The 23156-nt window shown below is 44.2% G+C and overlaps 1 protein-coding gene across 1 annotated transcript; it reads left to right on the top strand.

Moving 5' to 3' along the window:
• The first annotated feature begins 12507 nt into the window (after positions 1 to 12507).
• Positions 12508 to 22632, top strand: LOC124613458 (juvenile hormone acid O-methyltransferase-like). Its single transcript, XM_047142162.1, has 2 exons — positions 12508 to 12878; positions 22203 to 22632. The coding sequence occupies exons 1-2, from the start codon at positions 12508 to 12510 to the stop codon at positions 22381 to 22383; spliced, it is 552 nt and encodes a 183-aa protein (XP_046998118.1). The 3' UTR covers positions 22384 to 22632.
• Positions 22633 to 23156: the final 524 nt, after the last annotated feature.

Genomic DNA, 23156 nt, shown 5'->3' with positions numbered 1-23156 from the left:
ATTGAGGAAGCGCTAATTTCTTCTTCTTCAGGACAGGAACATGAAAGTGAATCCGATGAAGAGCCACCAAATAAAATGTACAAACCAGCAAACACACCATGTGATGAGAAGCGGCTAGACGGATATCATCACTGGCCAACTGTTGATGATTTGCCTTCAGCTCGTTGCTGCAGGCAAAAAAATTGCAAGAAGAGGACGAGAACAAGATGTCTGAAGTGTAATATTTATTTGCGTTTGTCAAAAGACAGTAACTGCTTTCGTGAATATCGCTGCAAGAAATGACATAAATATGTAAGATAATCCCGACCCACACAATCGTGTGGGTTCAAAATTTGTATCAAAATTAAACAATAAAATTTTCTAAGCCATTAGTCCACGATTCTATATTTTGTTTAGTTACAAAAATGCATTTATTTCAATATTTTCATTTCAAGTTTGGGTGGGGGTCTGAAAGGGATGGAGACGAACACGAGGTTTCTGTATGAAAAAAAAGTTTCTTATTACGTTCACCGTTTGTTTCTCTAGCGTACCATAACAACCACAATAATGCTGAAGACGTAGACAGGGAGTGTCCTGGAGGTAGGATACTTTCTGCCTCAAATGTCCGTCCAGAGAACTTGCACACAGCAGTTGGAAAAAGGTATACATTATTGTTCATCATTTACACCGTATGAGACACGAGAATTTGCGTCCAGACGAGAGTATTAGCTTTTCTTTTAGCTAATAAGCAAGTTAACTTTCATGTGTACAGCTACTTCATTTTATATTCTCGCTCTTCTTTTAATTAATATTATTTTACTTTACTTCCTTCCATAACGGTTGTATTCTTTCTCTTGCACGCTTAGTAATTCATTATGCTATTTTCCTTCGTAACAGGTGTTTGTGTGTCCCCACTTAATTTTATGAGTAAAACTTGGAAAGGGAAAAGTAGAAAACACAAAAAAATTGGAGAAAGAAAAATAACAGCGAAAAAGTTGAATATTAATGAAACTACAAAATTTTATCTCGCATACTACTTACAAGACTATTCATACAGTTAACAAAACGAGTAGGAGAATGACAAAGATGTTTCTTGGAAACTAAGATGATTTGTAGAACAATTAAAGCAGCATTAAAAATGTCATAATGCGAATAAAATATTCAACAGCTGTATCATTAAGTTTATGAAGTCCTAAGAATTCTTATAACGAGCGATTTTGCTCTGTATCATGAAAGAACTGGATCTCGACAGCCAAATGTTAAATATCGTTATGTTCACCGTGACGAACACCTGCCAGTAATATAAATTTTAACAGCGATGCAGTATTTACGACGAAGAACACGTCAACAGAGAAGTGTTACCTAATAGCAAAAATGTTGCACAACCAATTTCTTACTGAAATAGCTTTCTGAAGATGTAAGTCATTATAGACCATTAGGGAAATGCCAAGCAACAAGGACTTATACAATATCATACGCAAGAAAGTTTATAGAAATAACTCCCATCAATAAATACCGAAATGTGCGACACAATAATCGGATCATAAATTCTTCACACATTAGGAGACCTCATTGTTAAAGGAACTGCACTGCTATAAAAGCTAGAGATTAAATAAAGAGACATCTTAAAAATTGTGTTCATACATGAAAACGTAAACAGAAACTTGATCTTACAAGAGAATTTTTTTCTGAAGACAAGAAAGCAGTTAAATGTCTTTGAAGAACACACAAGCAGCTCGAAAACCCTTGAACTGAAAGCCATACATTTATCATCGTCGTCCAAGGACGGTAAAACACACACTGTGAGTATGTACACACACACACACACACACACACACACACACACACACACACACACACACAGAGAGAGAGAGAGAGATAGCAGTCATTGTGCAGGTAACCAATAGACACTCGGCAGCCGACAATTCTACAGAAACTATCTGTGCGCATGCCAGTAACCAACTGTGTGGTGATACCATCACTTCCAGTGGCGCAAAGTAGCGTACTGTAAGTGAAAAACGGGGACCAGACAACGACTGCTTACTTGAGAAATTACAATCGTGAGTGAAGGCACAATTTAAATCAATAATTTACCCAATTATTTATATCCTAAGATTACATTTTGTTTCAGCTGGAAGTAATCTGTTCTCAGTTAACTGTAATTAAAGTCATGATCGAAATTATAATTTTTAGTTAATTGTATGTGTGCTTTTTTATGACTGACGTTAGTTTACCGCACGAGTGCGAAATTGCCTGAGACTACATGCTGAAAAATAGAACGGAATTATTTTTTTTAAAAAAGTCACATTTCTTGTTATAGTGTTTGCCTGTTAGACTGATACGTAGAAAAGACAAGTTCATGGCACGCGTACGGTGCAGCATTGTTTTGGGAGTTTTAATAATATTGCTGTTAATTCTAGACATTTTTTCGTGGCAATTGATCTTATAGCTCTTAATGCTCTTCATAGTTGCAGTGCGTAAGTAAGTTCATAGCGAAACCTGTAGTATTTCACAGTTTTAATCAGCCCCGAGAAATTAGCCCAATATTTCTTCGTATTCTGAATACGTTTGGAAAATATTCTCTCTAGGTCTTAGTCAGGTATTTACTATTCATGCACTTCTTGCCATTATATCCTTGTCTGGTACAAAGAATCATCGTAATCGGTTACAGTTCCTACACCTCTTTGCAAATAACGTTTTATGTAAGTGCCTGTTTATCGAGTAGTCGCTTTTGTCACATCGTCTTTAGATGTTAGGGCAGAAAACGAAAACACCTTTCAGATTCCATTGCCTGTTTAAATCCCTGCTTATGTTCGACGTGAATTTTGTTTTTGACATTGTGTTATGTACGCCATGAATGCATATTTAATATCTACGTGGTATCCCTCGGACATGGTATGAACGCTGGCTAAAGGAGGTTAGATGGAGTCCGATACATTAAAACCGTGTATAGTGAACATGTGTAATACTAAAATTTGTTACTTTTACGTCTTAGCTTCAGTTAGAATTAGCAGGTCACAAGTCTCATCTTTCCTCATAGAATTTGAGACTCTTGTGTTAATGCAACAGGGCATCGGATGTGGCCTCACGAAAACGTGAGCAGTTCTTTACAAAACCTGTTACGTAAATACTCGTAGCACCTCATTATGGCCGTCAGTCTAGTCTGTCAGAAAGAGTAAGAGATGAATTTATGCTCATATACCTTAACACTCAGTGCATTAGCGACAGTGCTTAACTTCTAAAATTTTAGGTGTCGGAATGCACCTCTTCAATCAATAGCTCCCCCCCCCCCCCCCCCCCTGCCATAAAAACCATGTTTCGATTTTTGAAAACCTGCGATAATACTTACTATGAGAAATCATGATGTTACAAAATACTGATATGAAATTCAGGTTTTTAAAACATTTTTTTTTATAATCACAATAATAATACCATAATATTTAATGCAGACAACAGTTGATACGTCTGTCTCCGTAGAAGTGTTAAATCGCTCCCTTGTTCTTTCGCTGGTGTGGCACGAAACAAGCGTTATAGTTTTTGTCTACTACGATATGGCATGGGGTGATAGAGCCGTGTTACTGTGTTTATGCTCTAGCAGAGAATCCGAAATTTAATAAAGAAGGTTTTCAAAGTTCTTTCCTTCTGAAGAAATGAGTGTCTAGAGAGCCTAGAACAGAATTCCATGTTGATTTTCTGGAGAACATCATTTCAACTACTGAGAACATAATTTCAACTGCTGCGGGCCCGGATTCAGTTCCCGGCCGGGTTGGAGATTTCCTCCGCTCGTGGACTGGGTGTTTTGTTGTCCTCAATTTCATCTTTATCACCGGCGCGCAAGTCGCTCAATGTGGCGTCGACTGAAGTACAGGCCCGTCCACACGCAACGATCTGTCTGCGCACATCACATCTGTTCAGACAGATCGTTGCTTGTGGACAGAAGATTTGCACCAACCTGAGGTGTGTGCAAACCTGGAAGTTGGAGTTGGTGGTTTGAGGGAAACCACTCAAATCTGTGGGTTCAAACCACATCTGCGTAGACAAGTTGGAGCGTGTGGACAGGAGATCGCCGCAAATCTGGCGCGAAACAGCTGTTTGCTCAGTCTAGTGTTTGTATTTGTGCGCACAGGGCATTAAAATGGCTGATACTCGTCAGTGTTCTCGAGAGTTTGTAAGTGAATTCATTGAAATATATAGAAACCACCCATGTTTGTGGAAGATTAAAAGTAAAGAATGTAGTGACCGAGACAAAGAGACAGTAGCATACCATGCGCTAATTGAACAATTGCGGGCAGTTGGCAAACAGAGAAACAGTAATAAAAGAAATAAATTCGTTGCGAACTGTTTACCGAAAAGAGTTATCCAAAGTTCAGAAATCTAGAAGGTCTGGTGTAGGAGTAGATTAAGTATACCAGCCAACGTTATGGTATTTTGATCTGCTTGGCTTTCTTAGTGATCAAGAAACGCCAAGACCAAGCAGGAGTACAATTGAAGATGAAATTGGAGTGTCAATGTGCGAGGAAATGGAACACGAGATAATGTAAAACAATATACACTCCTGGAAATGGAAAAAAGAACACATTGACACCGGTGTGTCAGACCCACCATACTTGCTCCGGACACTGCGAGAGGGCTGTACAAGCAATGATCACACGCACGGCACAGCGGACACACCAGGAACCGCGGTGTTGGCCGTCGAATGGCGCTAGCTGCGCAGCATTTGTGCACCGCCGCCGTCAGTGTCAGCCAGTTTGCCGTGGCATACGGAGCTCCATCGCAGTCTTTAACACTGGTAGCATGCCGCGACAGCGTGGACGTGAACCGTATGTGCAGTTGACGGACTTTGAGCGAGGGCGTATAGTGGGCATGCGGGAGGCCGGGTGGACGTACCGCCGAATTGCTCAACACGTGGGGCGTGAGGTCTCCACAGTACATCGATGTTGTCGCCAGTGGTCGGCGGAAGGTGCACGTGCCCGTCGACCTGGGACCGGACCGCAGCGACGCACGGATGCACGCCAAGACCGTAGGATCCTACGCAGTGCCGTAGGGGACCGCACCGCCACTTCCCAGCAAATTAGGGACACTGTTGCTCCTGGGGTATCGGCGAGGACCATTCGCAACCGACGCCATGAAGCTGGGCTACGGTCCCGCACACCGTTAGGCCGTCTTCCGCTCACGCCCCAACATCGTGCAGCCCGCCTCCAGTGGTGTCGCGACAGGCATGAATGGAGGGACGAATGGAGACGTGTCGTCTTCAGCGATGAGAGTCGCTTCTGCCTTGGTGCCAATGATGGTCGTATGCGTGTTTGACGCCGTGCAGGTGAGCGCCACAATCAGGACTGCATACGACCGAGGCACACAGGGCCAACACCCGGCATCATGGTGTGGGGAGCGATCTCCTACACTGGCCGTACACCACTGGTGATCGTCGAGGGGACACTGAATAGTGCACGGTACATCCAAACCGCCATCGAACCCATCGTTCTACCATTCCTAGGCCGGCAAGGGAACTTGCTGTTCCAACAGGACAATGCACGTCCGCATGTATCCCGTGCCACCCAACGTGCTCTAGAAGGTGTACGTCAACTACCCTGGCCAGCATGATCTCCGGATGTCTCCCCCATTGAGCATGTTTGGGACTGGATGAAGCGTCGTCTCACGCGGTCTGCACGTCCAGCACGAACGCTGGTCCAACTGAGGCGCCAGGTGGAAATGGCATGGCAAGCCGTTCCACAGGACTACATCCAGCATCTCTACGATCGTCTCCATGGGAGAATAGCAGCCTGCATTGCTGCGAAAGGTGGATATACACTGTACTAGTGCCGACATTGTGCATGCTCTGTTGCCTGTGTCTATGCGCCTGTGGTTCTGTCAGTGTGATCATGTGATGTATCTGACCCCAGGAATGTGTCAATAAAGTTTCCCCTTCCTGGGACAATGAATTCACGGTGTTCTTATTTCAATTTCCAGGAGTGTATTTCACATAAGTTTATCAAAAGTTTATTCAAAAGAATATATTTGTGTTCAAACATAATAGAAAATTAACTGCTGTTATGAAAAGAAATATGAATATACTTGTCCATGTTTAGGTTCGCCCTGCAACTCTCGCAGTAAATTTACGTGAGAAAACTGCTTTCGCTTTAGCAGCCACTGTCTACACCATTTTGACCGCTTTCTCTGTTTCCAGCGGTTGGTCTGAATGTTTCTTGCAACACAAGTTGCGAACACAGACCACAACAGAATTTCCTCCATTTCTATATTTCAAAATAACTGAATTAAATTTTTGACGTTTACGGGGAACATAGTCGCTTGCCACTGATATTTCTTTTCTACACCGACAGATGGCGGGCGAGTACTAGATTGGGGTTTGTGTCGTGTGAACACACCACGTTTGCAGCGGTCTTTTGCATGTACAGATATCTGCGCCGATGTCTGTGCAGACAGATCGTTGCGTGTGGACCGGGCTTAAGACTTCCACTCGGCGGGCGAACTTCCCCGGATGGGGCCTCCTGGCCAACAAATGGTTCAAATGGCTCTGAGCACTATGGGACTTAACATCTTAGGTCATCAGTCCCCTAGAACTTAGAACTACTTAAACCTAACTAACCTAAGGACATCACACACATCCATGCCCGAGGCAGGATTCGAACCTGCGACCGTAGCAGTCCCGCGGTTCCGGACTGCAGCGCCTAGAACCGCACGGCCACCGCGGGCGGCTCCTAGCCAACAATGCCATACGATCATTTCATTTCATTTCTCTCTCTCTCGCCCCCCCCCCCCCCCATCATCTCTGGAAGTAGCACTACGAAGATCCAAGAGTGTCGAAGGAGTACCTTTGAAGACTTTGTCCTACAGATAACACCATAACAAAATAGTCACAAGGGTAGAGATCAGGACAATAATAGGGCCGTTCCACAATGTGTCCAGTGAATGCTAAGTTGTCCAGGGGAACGATACAATCTCTCAACGTCGCCCACAGGAAATTGTGCTGGTTCGTGCAGAGTGAAGCACATCCATACGTACTGCGAACGTCTTCAGACACTTCCTAAAACCTATTTTGCGCAGCCCTGTAAAAGTTACGTTGTGATTTAATCCACCTTTACTGTTTTAAATCTGAGATGCCGATTTGTACCTGGGAGGTGCCGGAACGCCGTTAACGTTCGTTCTGGCCGAAATTAAGCCCTGCGCTAGTCTATAAGACTGAGACACGTGCCAGATCCAGATCGAATTGACGACCATTCGTATGGTAGACTGGAGAACCTGAGTAATGGCTTTTATGAGGTTTTACACGATAGTTTAGGCATATTACGGGGCATCATAAAGTACAACATACACACACATGCTCACCTAACCCCCCCTCCCCCCACAACGCACAAACACACACGAACGCACAGTTAGAATAGGATAAAATACAGTATAAAACCAGTTAACGGCCCACCGCCTGATTCTTTAAAGAATCGAACGTTCACGTATAAAACACTTGTTTCAAGCATCTGAATGTTTATGACGTCACATCTTCTGAACTATTTGTCTTAAAAGGACGTAGTTGTGGATGTACGTCAGTACTATACCCAGATACTGTCTGAAAAATGTATTGCAAAAGAGATAATGGTAAAGAAGTAACAAATTACAATGTAACGGCCGATGCTAAAGGTCTTAACCGACGGCATGGCTTTAATGCTTGACTTACTGAGTTAATCATTTAATATAAGTGAGTAGCCTATGACAGCGTTTTAAATTTTTAAATTTGGTCAATAGTCAATATGAAACACTGAAAATCAAAATTTTATTGCTTCTGGAAGCCGTAGATACGCAACCTACAGCTGGGTATTCGCCCCTGATTATGTTTTGACTGATAGATTTACACGATTTAGACAGAAGACGCACTCCGATATCCTCCCTTAAGATGTATTGACGACGTAGGCGATAGCAGGGCCACATAGCTAAAAAGTTAAAATAAAATAAATTTGCCGAATCATAAAAAAAGCAGAGTCTGTTCGACGAGATGGACACAAGATGAGACCGAGAGACACGTCTTCCGTTTGTGCATAACATGTCATATCCATGCAAGCACAATTGCAAGAAAGTCTCTGCCTGTATTTAGTGGTAACACTTGTCTTCACGCAAGAGGACAATGGATGAGGTCTCACAAAGCTATTCCATCGTAACGAAGTGACTAGATGTACGACAAGAACTCTGTGGTAACCAGAATCTCACCGTGGGCGACGGTCTGTTTTGTCAGACAGATCGTGAAATTACTAACAACGGGAAAGGCAAACAAAACTGAGTTGATGTACAGCGTGCTCAGAAACAGTCTGAAAAACTTGTAATGATGTTGCAATGTACGTTGTACTGAGAAATAATTGTAAGAAAAAAATTTCTGTAGTTGCGCAGTTTCCGAGTTAATTAGCATTGAAGTTAGCTAATCAGGACATTGCAGTGTAAATTCAAAAGGTCGACTAGATACCATTAATACCCGTTGTTCTCACAGCGTAGATGATAGCGCATGAGACCGCCCAGCCTCTGGCTTGGGCTCGATCCTTTCTACCGTCCCGTGTCCACTTTTCGTATCGCTCTCTTGTCTGGTTTTAGGAAACCAAACGAAGAACACGTTTGGCGATACCGTGTCTGGAAGGCTGCTTGAGTTTGTACGTTCAACGACCTGATTAGATAACTTAAATGATAACTAAAACGGAACTGGAACAATATACCGAAATTTTTTCTTAACAGTTATTTCTCGGCACAAACTAATCTGCAACACCCTTACAACCTTTTCAGACTCTTTCTGACCAACTTGTGCATATAGGGTGCTTCAGAAGTCTACCTCTACATCTACATGGTTACTCTGTAATTCACACTTAAGTGCCTGGCAGAGGGTTCATCGAACCATTTCCATATTACTTCTCTACTATTCCACTCTCGAATGGCGCGTGGGAAAAAGGAACACCTAAATCTTTCCGTTCGACTTCTGCTTTCTCTTATTTTATTATGATGATCATTTCTCCCTACGTAAGTGGGTGTCAACAAAATATTTTCGCATTCGGAAGAGAAAGTTGGTGATTGAAATTTCTTAAGTAGATCTCGCCGCAAAGAAAACCTCCTTTGTTTCAGTGACTGCCACCCCAACTCGCGTATCGTATCAGTGACACTCTCACCCCCCAACGCACGATAGCACGAAACGAGCTGACCTTCTTTGCACTTTATCGATGTCCTCCGTCAATCCTACATGGTGAGGATCCCACACGGCGCAGCAATATTCCAACAGAGGACGGACAAATGTAATGTAGGCTGTCTCTTTAGTGTGTTCGCCGCATCTTCTGTGTATTTTGCCAACAAAGCGCAGTCTTTGTTTCGCCTTCTCTACAATATTATCTGTGTGGGCTTTCCAATTTAAGTTGCTTGTAATTGTAATTCCTAGGTATTTAGTCTAGCTGACAGCCCTTAGATTTGTGCGATTTATCGTATAACCGAAATTTATCGGATTTCTTTTAGTACCCATGTAGATGACCTCGCATTTTTCTTTCTTTAGTGCCAATTGCCACTTTTCGCACCATACAGAAACTCTCTGTAGATCATTTTGTAATTGGAATTGATCGTCTGATTATTTTACTAGACGGTAAATTACAGCGTCATCTGCAAACAATCTAAGGGGGCTGCTCAGATTATCACCTAGATCCTTTATGTAAATCAGGAACAACAGAGGGCCTATGACACTACCTTGTGGAACGCCAGATATCACTTCTGTTCTTCTCGATGATTTGCCGTCTATCACTACGAACTGTGACCTCTCTGAGAGGAAATCACGAATCCAGTCACACAACTGAGACGATACTCCATATGCACGCAATTTGATTAAGAGTCGCTTGTGAGGAACGGTGTCGAAAGCCTTCTGGAAATCTAGGAATATGGAATCGATCTGAGATCCCTTGTAGACAGCACTCAATGGGAATAAAGAGCTAGATGTGTTGCACAAGAACGATATTTTCTGAATCCGTGTTGGTTATGTATCAATAAGTCATTTTCTTCAATGTGATTCATAATGTTCGAGTACAGTATATGCTCCAAAATCCTACTGCAAATTGAGGTCAGTGATATGGGTCTGTAATTCAATGGGTTACTCCTATTTCCTTTCTTGAATATTGGTGTGACCTGTGCTACTTTCGTCTTTAGGAACAGACGTTTCGTCAAGTGAGCAGTTGTATATGATTGCTAAGAAAGGCGCTATTGTGTCTACATTCTCTGAATGGAACCTGATTGGTATACCATCTGGACCGGAAGACTTGCCTTTCTTAAGTGATTTGAGTTGTTTCGCAACACCTAAGATATCTACTTTTATGTCACTCAAGCTAACAGATGTTCTGGTTTCGAATTCTGGAATATTTACTTCGTCTTCTTTCGTGAAGGAATTACAGAAAACTGTATTTAATAACTCCGCTTTAGTGGCACCATCATCGGTAACATTTCCATCGCTATCGCGCAGTGACGGTATTCACTGTTTTTTGTCAGTGGTGTATTTCACATGCGACCATAATCTCTTTGGGTTTTCTACCATATTTGAGACAATGTTTCATTGTGGAAACTATTAAAAGCATCTCGCATTGATGTCCGCACTAAATTTTTAGCTTCCGTGAAACAGCCAGTCTTGGAGATTTTGCGTTCTTCTGAATTTGGCATGCTTTTTTCGTTGCTTCTGCAATAGTGTTCTGACGTGTTTTGTGTATCATGGTGTTTCAGTCCCGTCTCTTCTTAAGTTATGCGGTATGAATCTATCTATTGTTGTCGATACTGTACCTTTGAATTTGAGCCATATCTGGTCTACACTTACATAATTAGCTTGGAAGGAATGGAGACTCTCTCTTAGGAAGTGGTGGTCAATAATTCACTCTCGGAAAGTACAGGCCAAAAGTAGCTAGAAAGCTCTACTGAACATGGGTCCGCAAATCAACAGTTGCCGAGGTATCGCATTAATTCGAATTGGGAACCAACTGGAAGCGCTCCTGGATACCGCGGTATTTACATTTGGATCGACTATCTGCTTGTTTGCGCATGCGCAACTAACTCTCTTTCCCTCTTCGTGCACTGTGCCGTATCGCCCTCACAATCAGTTACGAACGTGAAGGTACCATGGACAGAGGTTACAGCAATGTAGAGTACGCTGACGCGCACTTCATGTACGGTAAAGCGAATGGCAGTGCCCTTGAGGCTTCACAATTGTATGAAGAAGCTTTTCCTCTCCTCAGGCAGGCGGGCAGCCGGTTATATCAGCGCATTAGAGAAACCAGGAGTTTCGCACACCATATACGAGAACGTCGACCCAGATCCGTAGCACCCAATGTTGAGGAAAGGGTGTTAAGCATTGTACACGAACGTCCGAGTACTTCAGCAAGGAGTATTGCTACCCAAGAGCGCGTCCTGAGTCATAGCAGTGTGTGGCGGATTTTACATCGGCAAGTACTCTATCCATATCACCTCCAGCCAGTGCAAGCCCTCGACAATGCAGACTTCCCTCCTTGAGAGAACTGCCAATGGGTGCAACAACAGTGTATCCTGAATTTCCTGTTTGTAAGCAGCATTAACGGATGAGGCTGGATTTACCTGTGATGGTATTTTTAACTACCACAACTGTCATATTTGGGCTGATGTCAATCCTAGTGCAGCCCACTTATCACGACATCAGCAAGGTTATTCATTGGATGTCTGGGCAGGACTGCTCGGAGACCTCACAATTGGACCACACTTCCAAACACAGGGACTAACCGGACAGCAGTACGTGAGGTTTCTGCTTCCAAATGTAAATGATGATGTCCCACTGAACCAACGTCTGAACGTGTGGTTCATGCTTGACGGTGCCCAAGCATTTTTTCATTTACTAGTGCGCCAGCTTCTAACTTGGATGTATGATCAACATTGCGTAGGTAGAGGAGGCCCTATGCCGTGGCCTCCAAGGTCTCTGGATTCCCCAGGACTGACTGAGAGGATTACCAACTAATTTCAAAGGCGAGTTCAATGTTACTTGCAGACGCATAGACAATATTTCGAACACCTACTTTCAAGTTTACAGATGCCACGTGTTCCTAGACACTGATGAACCGCAACAGAAAACGTGTTTTATCCCGACAGCGGTTGATTTGTGGACCCATGTTTATTGAAGCTCTTTAGCTGCTTTTGGCCTGTGATTTTCACATATGAATTATTGACCATAATTTCTGAAACATCCTGTATTTGGCAGTCGAGGTAGCGCGCTTAGATTTTTAGACTGGATCGTCTGTGCCCCTTTATATCTTCTTGTCCACGCCAAACGAAGTGACGTAGCTCTCATGCAACTCGACACGCATTCTAGATGAGCCACTTTGTTGTCCCGATTTTCATTTTTGACCTGTCAGAGACTGAGTCCAGCTCGTACCGACCGTGCGAGCACCAAGACATCGAAACCTCACTTGCCCTTCCTTACTTTTTTATTGTCCGCCTGGCATGTATATGCTCATCAGCTCATAACGACAGTAACAATAATGAGAATGACGTTACAGGCAAATGAACGACGCAGAACTGTGCGCCAAATCGAGCAGCCCCCAGCAGCAATTCGTGAATAAGGTGCTGGAGGAGCTGTGGCCGGCCCTGGAGTGGCGGTGCGAGCAAGGCACTGTGCTGGACGTTGGCTGCGGCGCTGGTGACGTCACGACACACGAGCTACTGCCGCGATTGCCGCCAGGAGTCAGCGTCCTCGCTGTAGACATCAACCCCGCCATGGTAGCCAAGGCTGCAGACAGGTTCTCCGGACCACGTCTGCGCTTCCGTCAGCTGGACATTGGCACGCCGCGTATTGAAGAAACCGACGTCTGGAGGTTAGGTCCATTCCGAAAGGTCTTTTCCTTCTTCTGTCTGCACTGGGTGCAGGATCAGAGGTAAGTAGGTTCTTAATACATTGCGCTAAAGTAATGATTGGTCACAATACATACGTCAAGTATGTCCCATCTGAAATGGCTAAATATGTCCGGTAATTGTACACTCTTCTTTGAACGATCTCTCTTTCTCTCTCTCTCTCTCTCTCTCTCTCTCTCTCTCTCTCTCTGCACCATCAGTCCTACCTGGTAAGTCCTGCACTAACGACAAATACTCAAGCATCAGTCAAAAGAGAGTTTTTTTTGAGCTATTCATTTTGTTTTTCCTTAGAGTTCTTCCTGTGAATGTCAGTCAGGCTGTAAGACGTTGTGGTCTCCTGACCTTCATTGCTTACATATTCTGCCCTCACAATCATATTCCGCACATCAAGACGCTTCATTCGAACCCAAACTCGATAAGATAAAGTCAGTGTTGTATGAATAAATGTAAACGAAATGCAATTAACAAGTAAGTGCACCGTGGTTGAAATACTCAAGGCTGGCGTACACACATACATTCCTGACACGACGGTCACAGGAGCTTTTAGTTTGGGAGAGAAACCGCACAATGGGACGCCAGTCCCTTCAGAGGACGACCCAGCCTATGTCGGCCAGTGACCGCCCGTGTAGTGGACAGCGTGGGCACGAGTGAAAGGGTGGAACAACCCTGTGTTCAGCTTAAAAGCAAATTCCGCTACATTGTGTGGGAGTGGCCAGCCTATGCATTCTTTAAACATAGCATGCAGTTTCAGAGATTTTCACAGGGAGACAGCAAACGCCAAACGCCAATGCTATAGGTTTCCGGATTGGTCACCTTAAACGAAACGTCATTCTCCCGTTTTAGAAGAGCAATGCTGATTGGCAGACGATATTTCTGACGCCTTGAGCTGAAGGAATAATGGAAGAGACCGAAAGATATACCCCTTCACGTCTGGCGTGGAGAGGCGCCATTCCGTTGTCGCTCTTGGAGCGAGGAACAAGTCTCTCCTCAGTACTTCACTAGGAGAACACTTCTGTCGAGAGCGAATCGCAGTGCTTGCGATTAAGCGTTGTTCACTGTGTTGGCCGACACACTTATTGTACGGTGTGAACGGACAGAGTTATAGTTAAACGCCTGCGAGCGAATTTTGTGTGGCCCGCATCTCGTGGTCATTCGGTAGCGTTCTCGCTTCCCACGCCCGGGTTCTCGGGTTCAATTCCCGGCGGGGTCAGGGATTTTCTCTGCCTCGTGATGGCTGGGTGTTGTGTGCTGTTCTTAGGTTAGTTAGGTTTAAGTAGTTCTAAGTTCTAGGGGACTGATGACCATAGATGTTAAGTCCCATAGTGCTCAGAGCCATTTGAAGCATTTTTGAATTTTGAGTGGCATCGCAGTGGACTGGTTTTCTGACTGGTGTACCATGCCAATAGTTAGACTAGGGGCGAATAGGAATCCTTGACTTCATCGAGGCATAGGGAGAGTTTGATTGGCGAAGGTCAATCCAGACAGAACGAGAGTTATCTTATTTGTCAGCAGTGAGCGGTGCATACAGCAGTCATCGCAGCTTACGGTATTGTGCACTACAGCTATTGCGAGCCCCATATTTGCTCCACAACAGTACCAACAGTACACTTCACTGCATTTCACATGTGGCAGCCTCGACCGTACCTAGCAACATTCTAAAGGATAATTATTCAAGTTGAGTATGCATGCCTCTCAGCCATTCTGCCAAGTCAACAACCATCTTAAGCTTTGTATAGAAATTTCATTAGCGAATCCTATCCTTGAGAGGTAACTTCACATCCCGAAAAGAACCAGGATATAACTTGTTCAGTTCATAACTAAAAGTGCCATTGTGATTTCTCAGAGCAGGCCGGAGTGGCCGAGTGGTTCTAGGCGATACAGTCTGGAACCGCGCGACCGCTACGGTCGCAGGTTCGAATCCTGCCTCGGGCATGGATGTGTGTGATGTCCATAGGTAAGTTAGGTTTAAATAGTTCTAAGTTATAGGGGACTGATGACCAAAGAAGTTAAGTCCCATAGTGCTCAGAACCAATTTTTTGATTTCTCAGAATTTTTGCAAAATAAATAATAACTTTCGTTAGTTTCATGTTTTTCTTACACAAACTAGCACTACTCCAGTACCCAAGTATCCCACTAGTTACGTAAGAAATTTTGTGAATTTTTGTGTCATTTCCTTACAGTAGACGACTCCAGAAGATATTTATTGCTGAAAGTTTTTCAGGTATTTCTCTTTAGAACGTTAGGAGCGTCTGTCTGACTTCTGTAGTAGTGTGGGGGTGGAAATTGCATCTTGCAGGAGCCACAGGGTAAAGGGTACATCTCAGATTAATCCGTTGCGCAGAATAACAGATCAACCCCACACCTCAGAAGGCGTTTGCTTTTCATGCACTTACAACGAGGCCACCCAGAAATCGCATTTTGGTAACTTTCTATATTTCTAGTGCTTGAAGCTTGGAACAAAGAATCTCTCCCATCACCCTTTAGGTGCAACTCTCATAAATACTCGCGGAAATTAACTTTGAAGTTTTTCGACCATCCTTACTGGGCCAAAACAAGGACATTTTCCGACAAGCAGCGTGGCTCTGAGATAAAGTGCCCGCATCCCACCTGGCGGGCCTGGGTGTGGCTCCCACTGAAATCAAATTTTTAAATAAAGGTGCATGTTCTGCGAGCATTTATGTGAAGTGTAGAATATATACACACACCAAAAACGTTCTGCATTACCTCGGTTCCGAGAGTTCCGGAACCTGTACAGCAAAATGGAATAGAAATCAACATAAACATCATTTCCGCCATTTTTATTGCTGATGAAAAACCGCACACTGCATGTTGTATCATCATACAGCGAGACCTTCAGAGGTGGTATTCCAGATTACTATACACACTGCCACATCTAATACCCAGTAGCACGCCCTCTTGCATTGGTGCATGCCTGTATCACAAGTTCATCAAGGCGCTGTTGGTCCAGATTGTCCCCCTCCTCAACGGCGATTCGGCTTAGATCCCTCACAGTAGTTGGTGGGTCACGTCATCCGTAAACACCCCTTTGAATCTGTTCAACTGTGTGTGAAATCTTATTGGACTTAACATCTAAGGTCGTCAGTCCCTAAGCTTACACACTACTTAACCTAAATTATCCTAAAGACAAACACACACACCCATGCCCGAGGGAGGACTCGAACCTCCGCCGGGACCAGCCGCACAGTCCATGACTGCAGCGCCCAAGACCGCTCGGCTAATCTCGAGCGGCCCTCTTCAATTTATACCAGTCATGTTCAATTGGGGTTTGTGTCTGGAGAAAATGCTAGTAGAGCGATGTCGTTATCCTGAAGGAAGTCATTCACAAGATGTGCACGATGGGAGCGCGACTTGTTATCCACGAAGACGAATGCCTCGCCAATATGCTGCCGATATGGTTGCGCTATCGGTCGTAGGATGTCGTTCACGTATCTTACAGCCATGACCGAGGCAGGATTCGAATCTGCGACCGTAGCAGCAGCGCGGCTTCGGACTGAAGTGTCTAGAACCGCATGGCCACCGCGGCCGGCGGAACCTCCACCTTGCTGCACTCGCTGGACAGTGTGTGTAAAGCTTTCAGCCTGACCGGGTTGCCTCCAAACACGTCTCCGACGATTGTCTGGTTGAAGGCCTATGAGACACTCATCGGTGAAGTGAACGTGATGCCAATCCTGAGCGGTCCAATCGGCCTGTTGTTGGTTCCATCTATACTGCGCTGCATGGTGTCGTGGTTGCAAAGATGGACCTCGCCATGGACGTCGGGAGTGAAGGTGCGCGTCATGCAGCCTATTGCGCACAGTTTGAGTCGTAACACGACGTCCTGTGGCTGCACGGAAAGGATTATTCAACATGGTGGTGTAGCTGTCAGGGTTCCTCCGAGCCATAATCCGTAGGTCATCCACTGCAGTAGTAGTTCTTGGGCGGCCTGAGTGGGTCATGTCATCGACAGTTCCTGTATCTTTGTATCTTCTCCATGTCTGAACAACATCGCGCTTTGGTTCACTCCTAGATGCCTGGACTCTTCCCTTGTTGAGAGCCCTTCCTGGCACAGAGTAACAATGCGGACGCGATAGAACCGTGGTATTGACCGTCTAGGCATGGTTGAACTACAGATGACACGAGCCGTGTACCTCCTTCCTGGTGGAATGACTGGAGCTGTCGGCCCCCCTCCGTCTAATAGGCGCTGCTCATGCATGTTTGTTTATATCTGAGGGTGGTTTTAGTGACATCTTTGAACAGTCTAAGGGACTGTGTCTGTGATACAATATCCGCCGTCAACGTCTACCTTCAGGGGTGAGGCAAAACTGTTTTTGATGTGTGTAAAAGAAACAAAAAATCGATAGCGCTTGACACTGGTAATTGCTGGATAGTCTCATTTTGGTCATTACTTTTTTCGTTTCCTTCCATTTAGTACGTATATTTAAGTCATTTAGTTACAAAATTCGTGAAATATACGCTAACACATCTAATCGTAATCTTTATGAAACGCACTCGTGTTGTTATTTCTAATTACGAGGGCAGTTCAATAAGTAATGCAACACATTTTTTTTCTGAAACAGGGGTTGTTTTATTCAGCATTGAAATACACCAGGTTATTCCCCAATCTTTTTCAACGTGATCTCCATTCAATGCTACGGCCTTACGCCACCTTGAAATGAGGGCCTGTATGCCTGCACGGTACCATTCCACTGGTCGATGTCGGAGCCAACATCGTACTGCATCAATAACTTCTTCATCCCACGGATTGCGTCCTTCATTGGGCCAAACATATAGAAATCCGACGGTGCGAGATCGGGGCTGTAGGGTGCATGAGGAAGAACAGTCCACTGAAGTTTTGTGAGCTCCTCTCGGGTGCGAAGACTTGTGTGAGGTCTTGCGTTGTCATGAAGAAGGAGAAGTTCGTTCAGATTTTTGCACCTACGAACACGCTGAAGTCGTTTCTTCAATTTCTGAAGAGTACCACAATACACTTCAGAGTTGATCGTGTGACCATGGGGAAGGACATCGAACAGAATAACCCCTTCAGCGTCCCAGAAGACTGTAACCATGACTTTACCGGCTGAGGGTATGGCTTTAAACTTTTTCTTGGTAGGGGAGTGGGTGTGGCGCCACTCCATTGATTGCCGTTTTGTTTCAGGTTCGAAGTGATGAACCCATGTTCATCGCCTGTAACAATCTTTGACAAGAAATTGTCACCCTCAGCCACATGACGAGCAAGCAGTTCCGCACAGATGGTTCTCCTTTGCTCTTTATGGTGTTCGGTTAGACAACGAGGGACCCAGCGGGAACAAACCTTTGAATATCCCAACTGGTGAACAATTGTGACAGCACTACCAACAGAGATGTCAAGTTGAGCACTGAGTTGTTTGATGGTGATCCGTCGATCATCTCGAACGAGTGTGTTCGCACGCTCCGCCATTGCAGGAGTCACAGCTGTGCACGGCCGGCCCGCACGCGGGAGATCAGACAGTCTTGCTTGACCTTGCGGCGATGATGACACACGCTTTGCCCAACGACTCACTGTGCTTTTGTCCACTGTCAGATCACCGTAGACATTCTGCAAGCGCCTATGAATATCTGAGATGCCCTGGTTTTCCGCCAAAAGAAACTCGATCACTGCCCGTTGTTTGCAACGCACATCCGTTACAGACGCCATTTTAACAGCTCCGTACAGCGCTGCCACCTGTCGGAAGTCAATGAAACTATACGAGACGAAGCGGGAATGTTTGAAAATATTCCACAAGAAATTTACGGTTTTTTCAACCAAAATTGGCTGAGAAAAAAAAATGTGTTGCATTACTTATTGAACTGCCCTCGTACATAAGTAAAATAAAGCAATTATCAGTCTGAAGGTTGTTTTGAACACAGTGCTTTACACTGATGAGTCAAATCATTATGACCACCTTTTTAATAGTGCGTTGTTTCATTTTTCAAACACAGGACATCCGAGATTCTGTTTGGTAGGGACTCTACAAGCCCTTGCCAGGATTCCAGAAACAAGTGGCACCAGATGCCTATACACAAGCAATTCCCGCAAATCACGAGATGGTGGTTTACAGGCATGCAGCTGGCGTCTGATGTGTTTTCCAGTGGGTACAAATCAGGCACATTTTCTGTCCAAGACATCAATATGAGGTCACTATAATGCTCCTTTAACCACTGGAGCATGATACTCACCTTGCAACACGGACAGTTATCCTGCTGGAAGATGTCATGGGGGGGGGGGGGGGGGGAGGAGGAGACTTCAAGCATGAAGCCAAGCAGGTGGTTTGCAATAATGTTTACGTAGGGCACTGCTGTCACGATGCCTTCGATTACCTCCACAGATACCATGGAAGCCCAGCTCATAATTCTGCCCTCACTGGCCTACATCTGTGGCTTGGTGCGTGTTTCGTGCAGCCATTCACCCGGATGACGGCGTCTAAGGACCTAACCATCAAACTGGTGTAACAAGACAGGCGGCACGTTCCCACCGATCCACAGTAAAAATTCAGCAATGCTGTGCCCACTACAATAATAAATAACGATGTCGTTGAGTCAACAAAGGAACATGTAGGAGTCGTGTGATGTATAGGTCCATGTTCAACAATGGCCTCTGAACGGTGTGCTCTGAAACACTTGTGTCTGCACCAGCGTTGTCCTATGTCGTCAGATATGCCACAAATCGCTGCCTAAGCCGGATTATACGAGGTTTGTCCGGAAAATACTTATAAATGTTGAATAATGTCTTTATTTTACATGTTGTAGTCACCGCCAGGTGGGACTACTGCTGTAATCAATCCCATCAACGCTCAGTTAGAATCAGAACACTCTGCGTGAAGGTGGGAGTGTGCGGCAGCTTGTTGATAGTTACCCTTTTTCACCTGCCGTCGGCATGGAGCTCTCTCTGATTGAGGAACAGCGCGTCAACGTCAAGTTTCTTGCAAAGCTAGGCAAGAATGGCCGTGAGATTTTTGAGTGTTTGAAAGAGGTTTACGGAGACAATTCGCTGAAGGAACCAACCGTGAACAAGTGCTTAAAAAGATTCCGGGATGGTCGAGAAGAAGTGAACGATGACCCTCGGCCAGGACGCCCGTCGACATCAAGTTCCGATTCAAATGTTGAACAAATTCGGGCATGTGTTCTTAAAGACCGTAGATTAACAGTCAGAATGATTGCTGACGAGCTGTGAATTCCCAAAACAATCGTTCACGAAATCCTGACACAAAAACTTGAAATGAAGAAATTGCGTGCGAAAATCGTACCGAAGCTCTTGACGCCAGAACAGAAAGCAAAGAGGGTTGAGTGCTGTGAGGATTGGTTGGAAGCAGAGGAACGAGAGGACTTTCTCAATAGAGTCATCACTGGAGACGAGTCCTGATTTTACGAATTCGATGTGGAGCTCAAATCTCAAAGCAAGGAATGAAAACTAGCAGGAGAACCGCGAACAAAAAAGTTGCGAAAATCAAGGTCCAATGTGAAGACAATGTTGATTGTTTTCTTTGATTCTAGGGGCATTGTTCATAAGGAATTTGTCCCTCCCGGCCAGAGAGCGAACAGAAATTTTTACGTTGATGTTCTGACACCTCACAGAGCTCGTGTGGTCCGAGTTAGACCGGAATTAGCAAAAGTGGGCAGCTGGATCCTTCATCACGACAATGCGCCCGCTCACACGTCGCACGTTGTGCGCGAGTTTTTGGCCCGAAGCTCAATCACCGTTACAGACCACCCGCCTTATTCACCCGATTTAGCCCCGTGTGACTTCTTCATGTTCCCGAAATGCAAAATGGTGCTTCGGGGGCGACACTTGGGAACTTGGGAAATGTGGAAGCCATCAAGGCGGAAACGACACGGCAACTGAACAACATCACAACTGAAGACTTTCAGCAATGTCATCAACAGTGGAAACGGCGTTGGCAGAAGTGTATCGCGTCTCAGGGAGAGTACTTTGAAGGAGACCATATTGTGATACCTGAATAATTGTAAAATAAAGTTATTATTCAACTTTTATACGTATTTTCCGGACAAACCTCGTACAGTGGGGGATCTTCCGACCTCTACGTTTTGTGATGAGACTGGTCGTCCAGTGCCATACAGCCTACTCGTTATTTCACCATCCTTCAATGACGACAGTAGTACGCCTATAGGCGGCCAGCTTCGCCGTTTCTAAGATTCTCGTTTCCAGCTGCAGCGCCACAACAATGTGCCCTTTGTCAGAACTGCTTATATGAGTGGATCTCCACATTTGCTCCCGTATCTTCGCTATAATGACTACCCATTCGTCTCTCTTCCGCTTACTTTCATGCTTACTGCGTCACATGCCCGAAACATCACTGGAAGGCATCCAAGCTCGTGGTGGGCAGTTATCATAATGTTGTGGCTCATCAGTGTAGTAAGCATGGTCCTGTTGGAGGTGATACGCCATTGCCTTCCTCTGACCTTTGTACTGAATTATCCAGCCAGTTATTTGGGGATCTGAAGTTGAATGTGGATTCCTAATTTCCCAGAGATGAAAGAAGTGTCAAGTGACAGATAAAAATTCTAGGATTGTATCATAGACAAAAATCGTCTTCATTGCAAAAACAACTTCTTTATCATCGATCTTTTATAAAAGTTTGTTAACGAACATTGTTTAAATAAAAAAATACAAATTTATCTATTTCTTTGCTGTTGAGTTCTGCAGCTGTGGATTATATTATTTTAATCAATAGAGCAACCTACCACTCACTTTGCTATTTGTTTTTGCCTAAGGTAATATGCGGTTCGGACATCCACCCATCATCAGTTAGCATACTGCATGTTTGAGTCTTTAGACCGTACATAGTTACAACATCGACAGCAAACTGGATGCTGCAGCTGCTCTGTGCAAAATAACAATTTTGTTTAGCTACTGCACTTCACGAGTTGTATATTTGCGATATATCGTTTTTTAGGTGTACTTTCCTTATACTCAGCTTCTTGTTCTCGCAATTTGCGCATTTATGGATGTGTCGTAAACACTTATATTTTGCACAAAAACAGTGTAATATCCGCCACGTTGGCAACTGACATCTTTGCTTATGTCCTAAAAAAAGTCTGCCGTCAACGATTATACAGGGTAAGTCAAAAACGAGTACAAATTTAAGTGACATAAAATTTTATTGACATTACTTACAAAATCGGTGGACGTGTCATTCTGTAGTGAACAACCTCAAGTTTCACATACCAGTGTTAAGTGTCATTTTGGTTCGATGTGAGTACAATTTGTGATGTGGCAAACTTCACACCGGTACCTAATCAATTTCTTACCAAACTCGTTGCAGCAAATCGCATGTAGCTTATGCAACGGCAGTGTAGATTCGTTTTTTCAGGTCGGATAAATTGTTTGATAGCGGAGGAACATACACACAGTCTTTAATGAAACGCCAGAGAAAGAAATCCAGTTGTGTCAAGTCTGGGGAGCGAGGTGACAATGCGATTGTCCCTTTACGGCCAATCCACCGACCTGGAAAGCGATTATCGAGGAAACATCGAACGTCCGTGATGAAATGAGGCAGTGCACCGTCTTCCTGATAGTAAACCGTCCCATTTCACTCATCTTCATGGATTTCATGAAACCAAAACACATGGCGAACACACTCTGCACCACTGAAAGTAGCCGTTTTAAGTGTGCACTACACTGGCGCTCCTGATGGCGGAACGAGGTATTTATGCACCATATAAACCAAAACTGACATTGTCTGCTACAAAATGACTGCTATACCGATTCTATAAGTTATCACAATAAATTTCTATATTATTCCAAAGTTGTAAAGTCCTTTTTGACTCACCCTGTATTTTGCTTACAGGTCAAAATTATATTTTGCTTACATGTTCTGTATGACTAAAATTAGATTGTATGGGATATTATAAAAATATCTTGGGGAATGACATTAATCTTATATAGATAAGCACCATCTGTGAACAACCTCTATCAGGTTGATTAAAATCCTTCTGAGTGTTGTACTGCTTTGTTGTATAAAATACTTTAATATCTAAGCTAATTAAACCTCTTGCAGACTGCGACCTTGCCCTTTCTTTTTTATTTTTCCTCACAAGGCGATAATGTCTGCTGTATCTATCAGGCTAATGGGAGAAATTTTTATCAAAATTATAGACGTATTTTTTGACAGAATCATCAGATGCCCAGGTCAACTTTTGCAGTGGTCCATGTTACACCACAGGTGCAGACAAAAGAAACCTAAAGGCCTTAGTTATAGAGAAGGCTATTTACTAATGCATCGAGAATGTACTTAATTCATTAGACAGTAAATTACAATATAGTG

The sequence above is a fragment of the Schistocerca americana genome, chromosome 4 (assembly GCF_021461395.2).
Source record: "Schistocerca americana isolate TAMUIC-IGC-003095 chromosome 4, iqSchAmer2.1, whole genome shotgun sequence".
Classification (NCBI taxonomy): domain Eukaryota; kingdom Metazoa; phylum Arthropoda; class Insecta; order Orthoptera; family Acrididae; genus Schistocerca; species Schistocerca americana.
Note: the sequence above shows the minus strand (reverse complement) of the source record. Positions and strands in the feature narration are given on the sequence as shown.

What these genes read in the sequence shown, in the direction of transcription:
- LOC124613458 (XM_047142162.1), top strand. Translation starts at nt 12,508, where the DNA reads ATGAACGACGCAGAACTGTGCGCCAAATCGAGCAGCCCCCAGCAGCAA. An exon ending in CACTGGGTGCAGGATCAGAG is followed by an intron (nt 12,879 to 22,202) that starts GTAAGTAGGTTC and finishes TCGTTTTTTCAG; the next exon opens with GTCGGATAAATTGTTTGATA.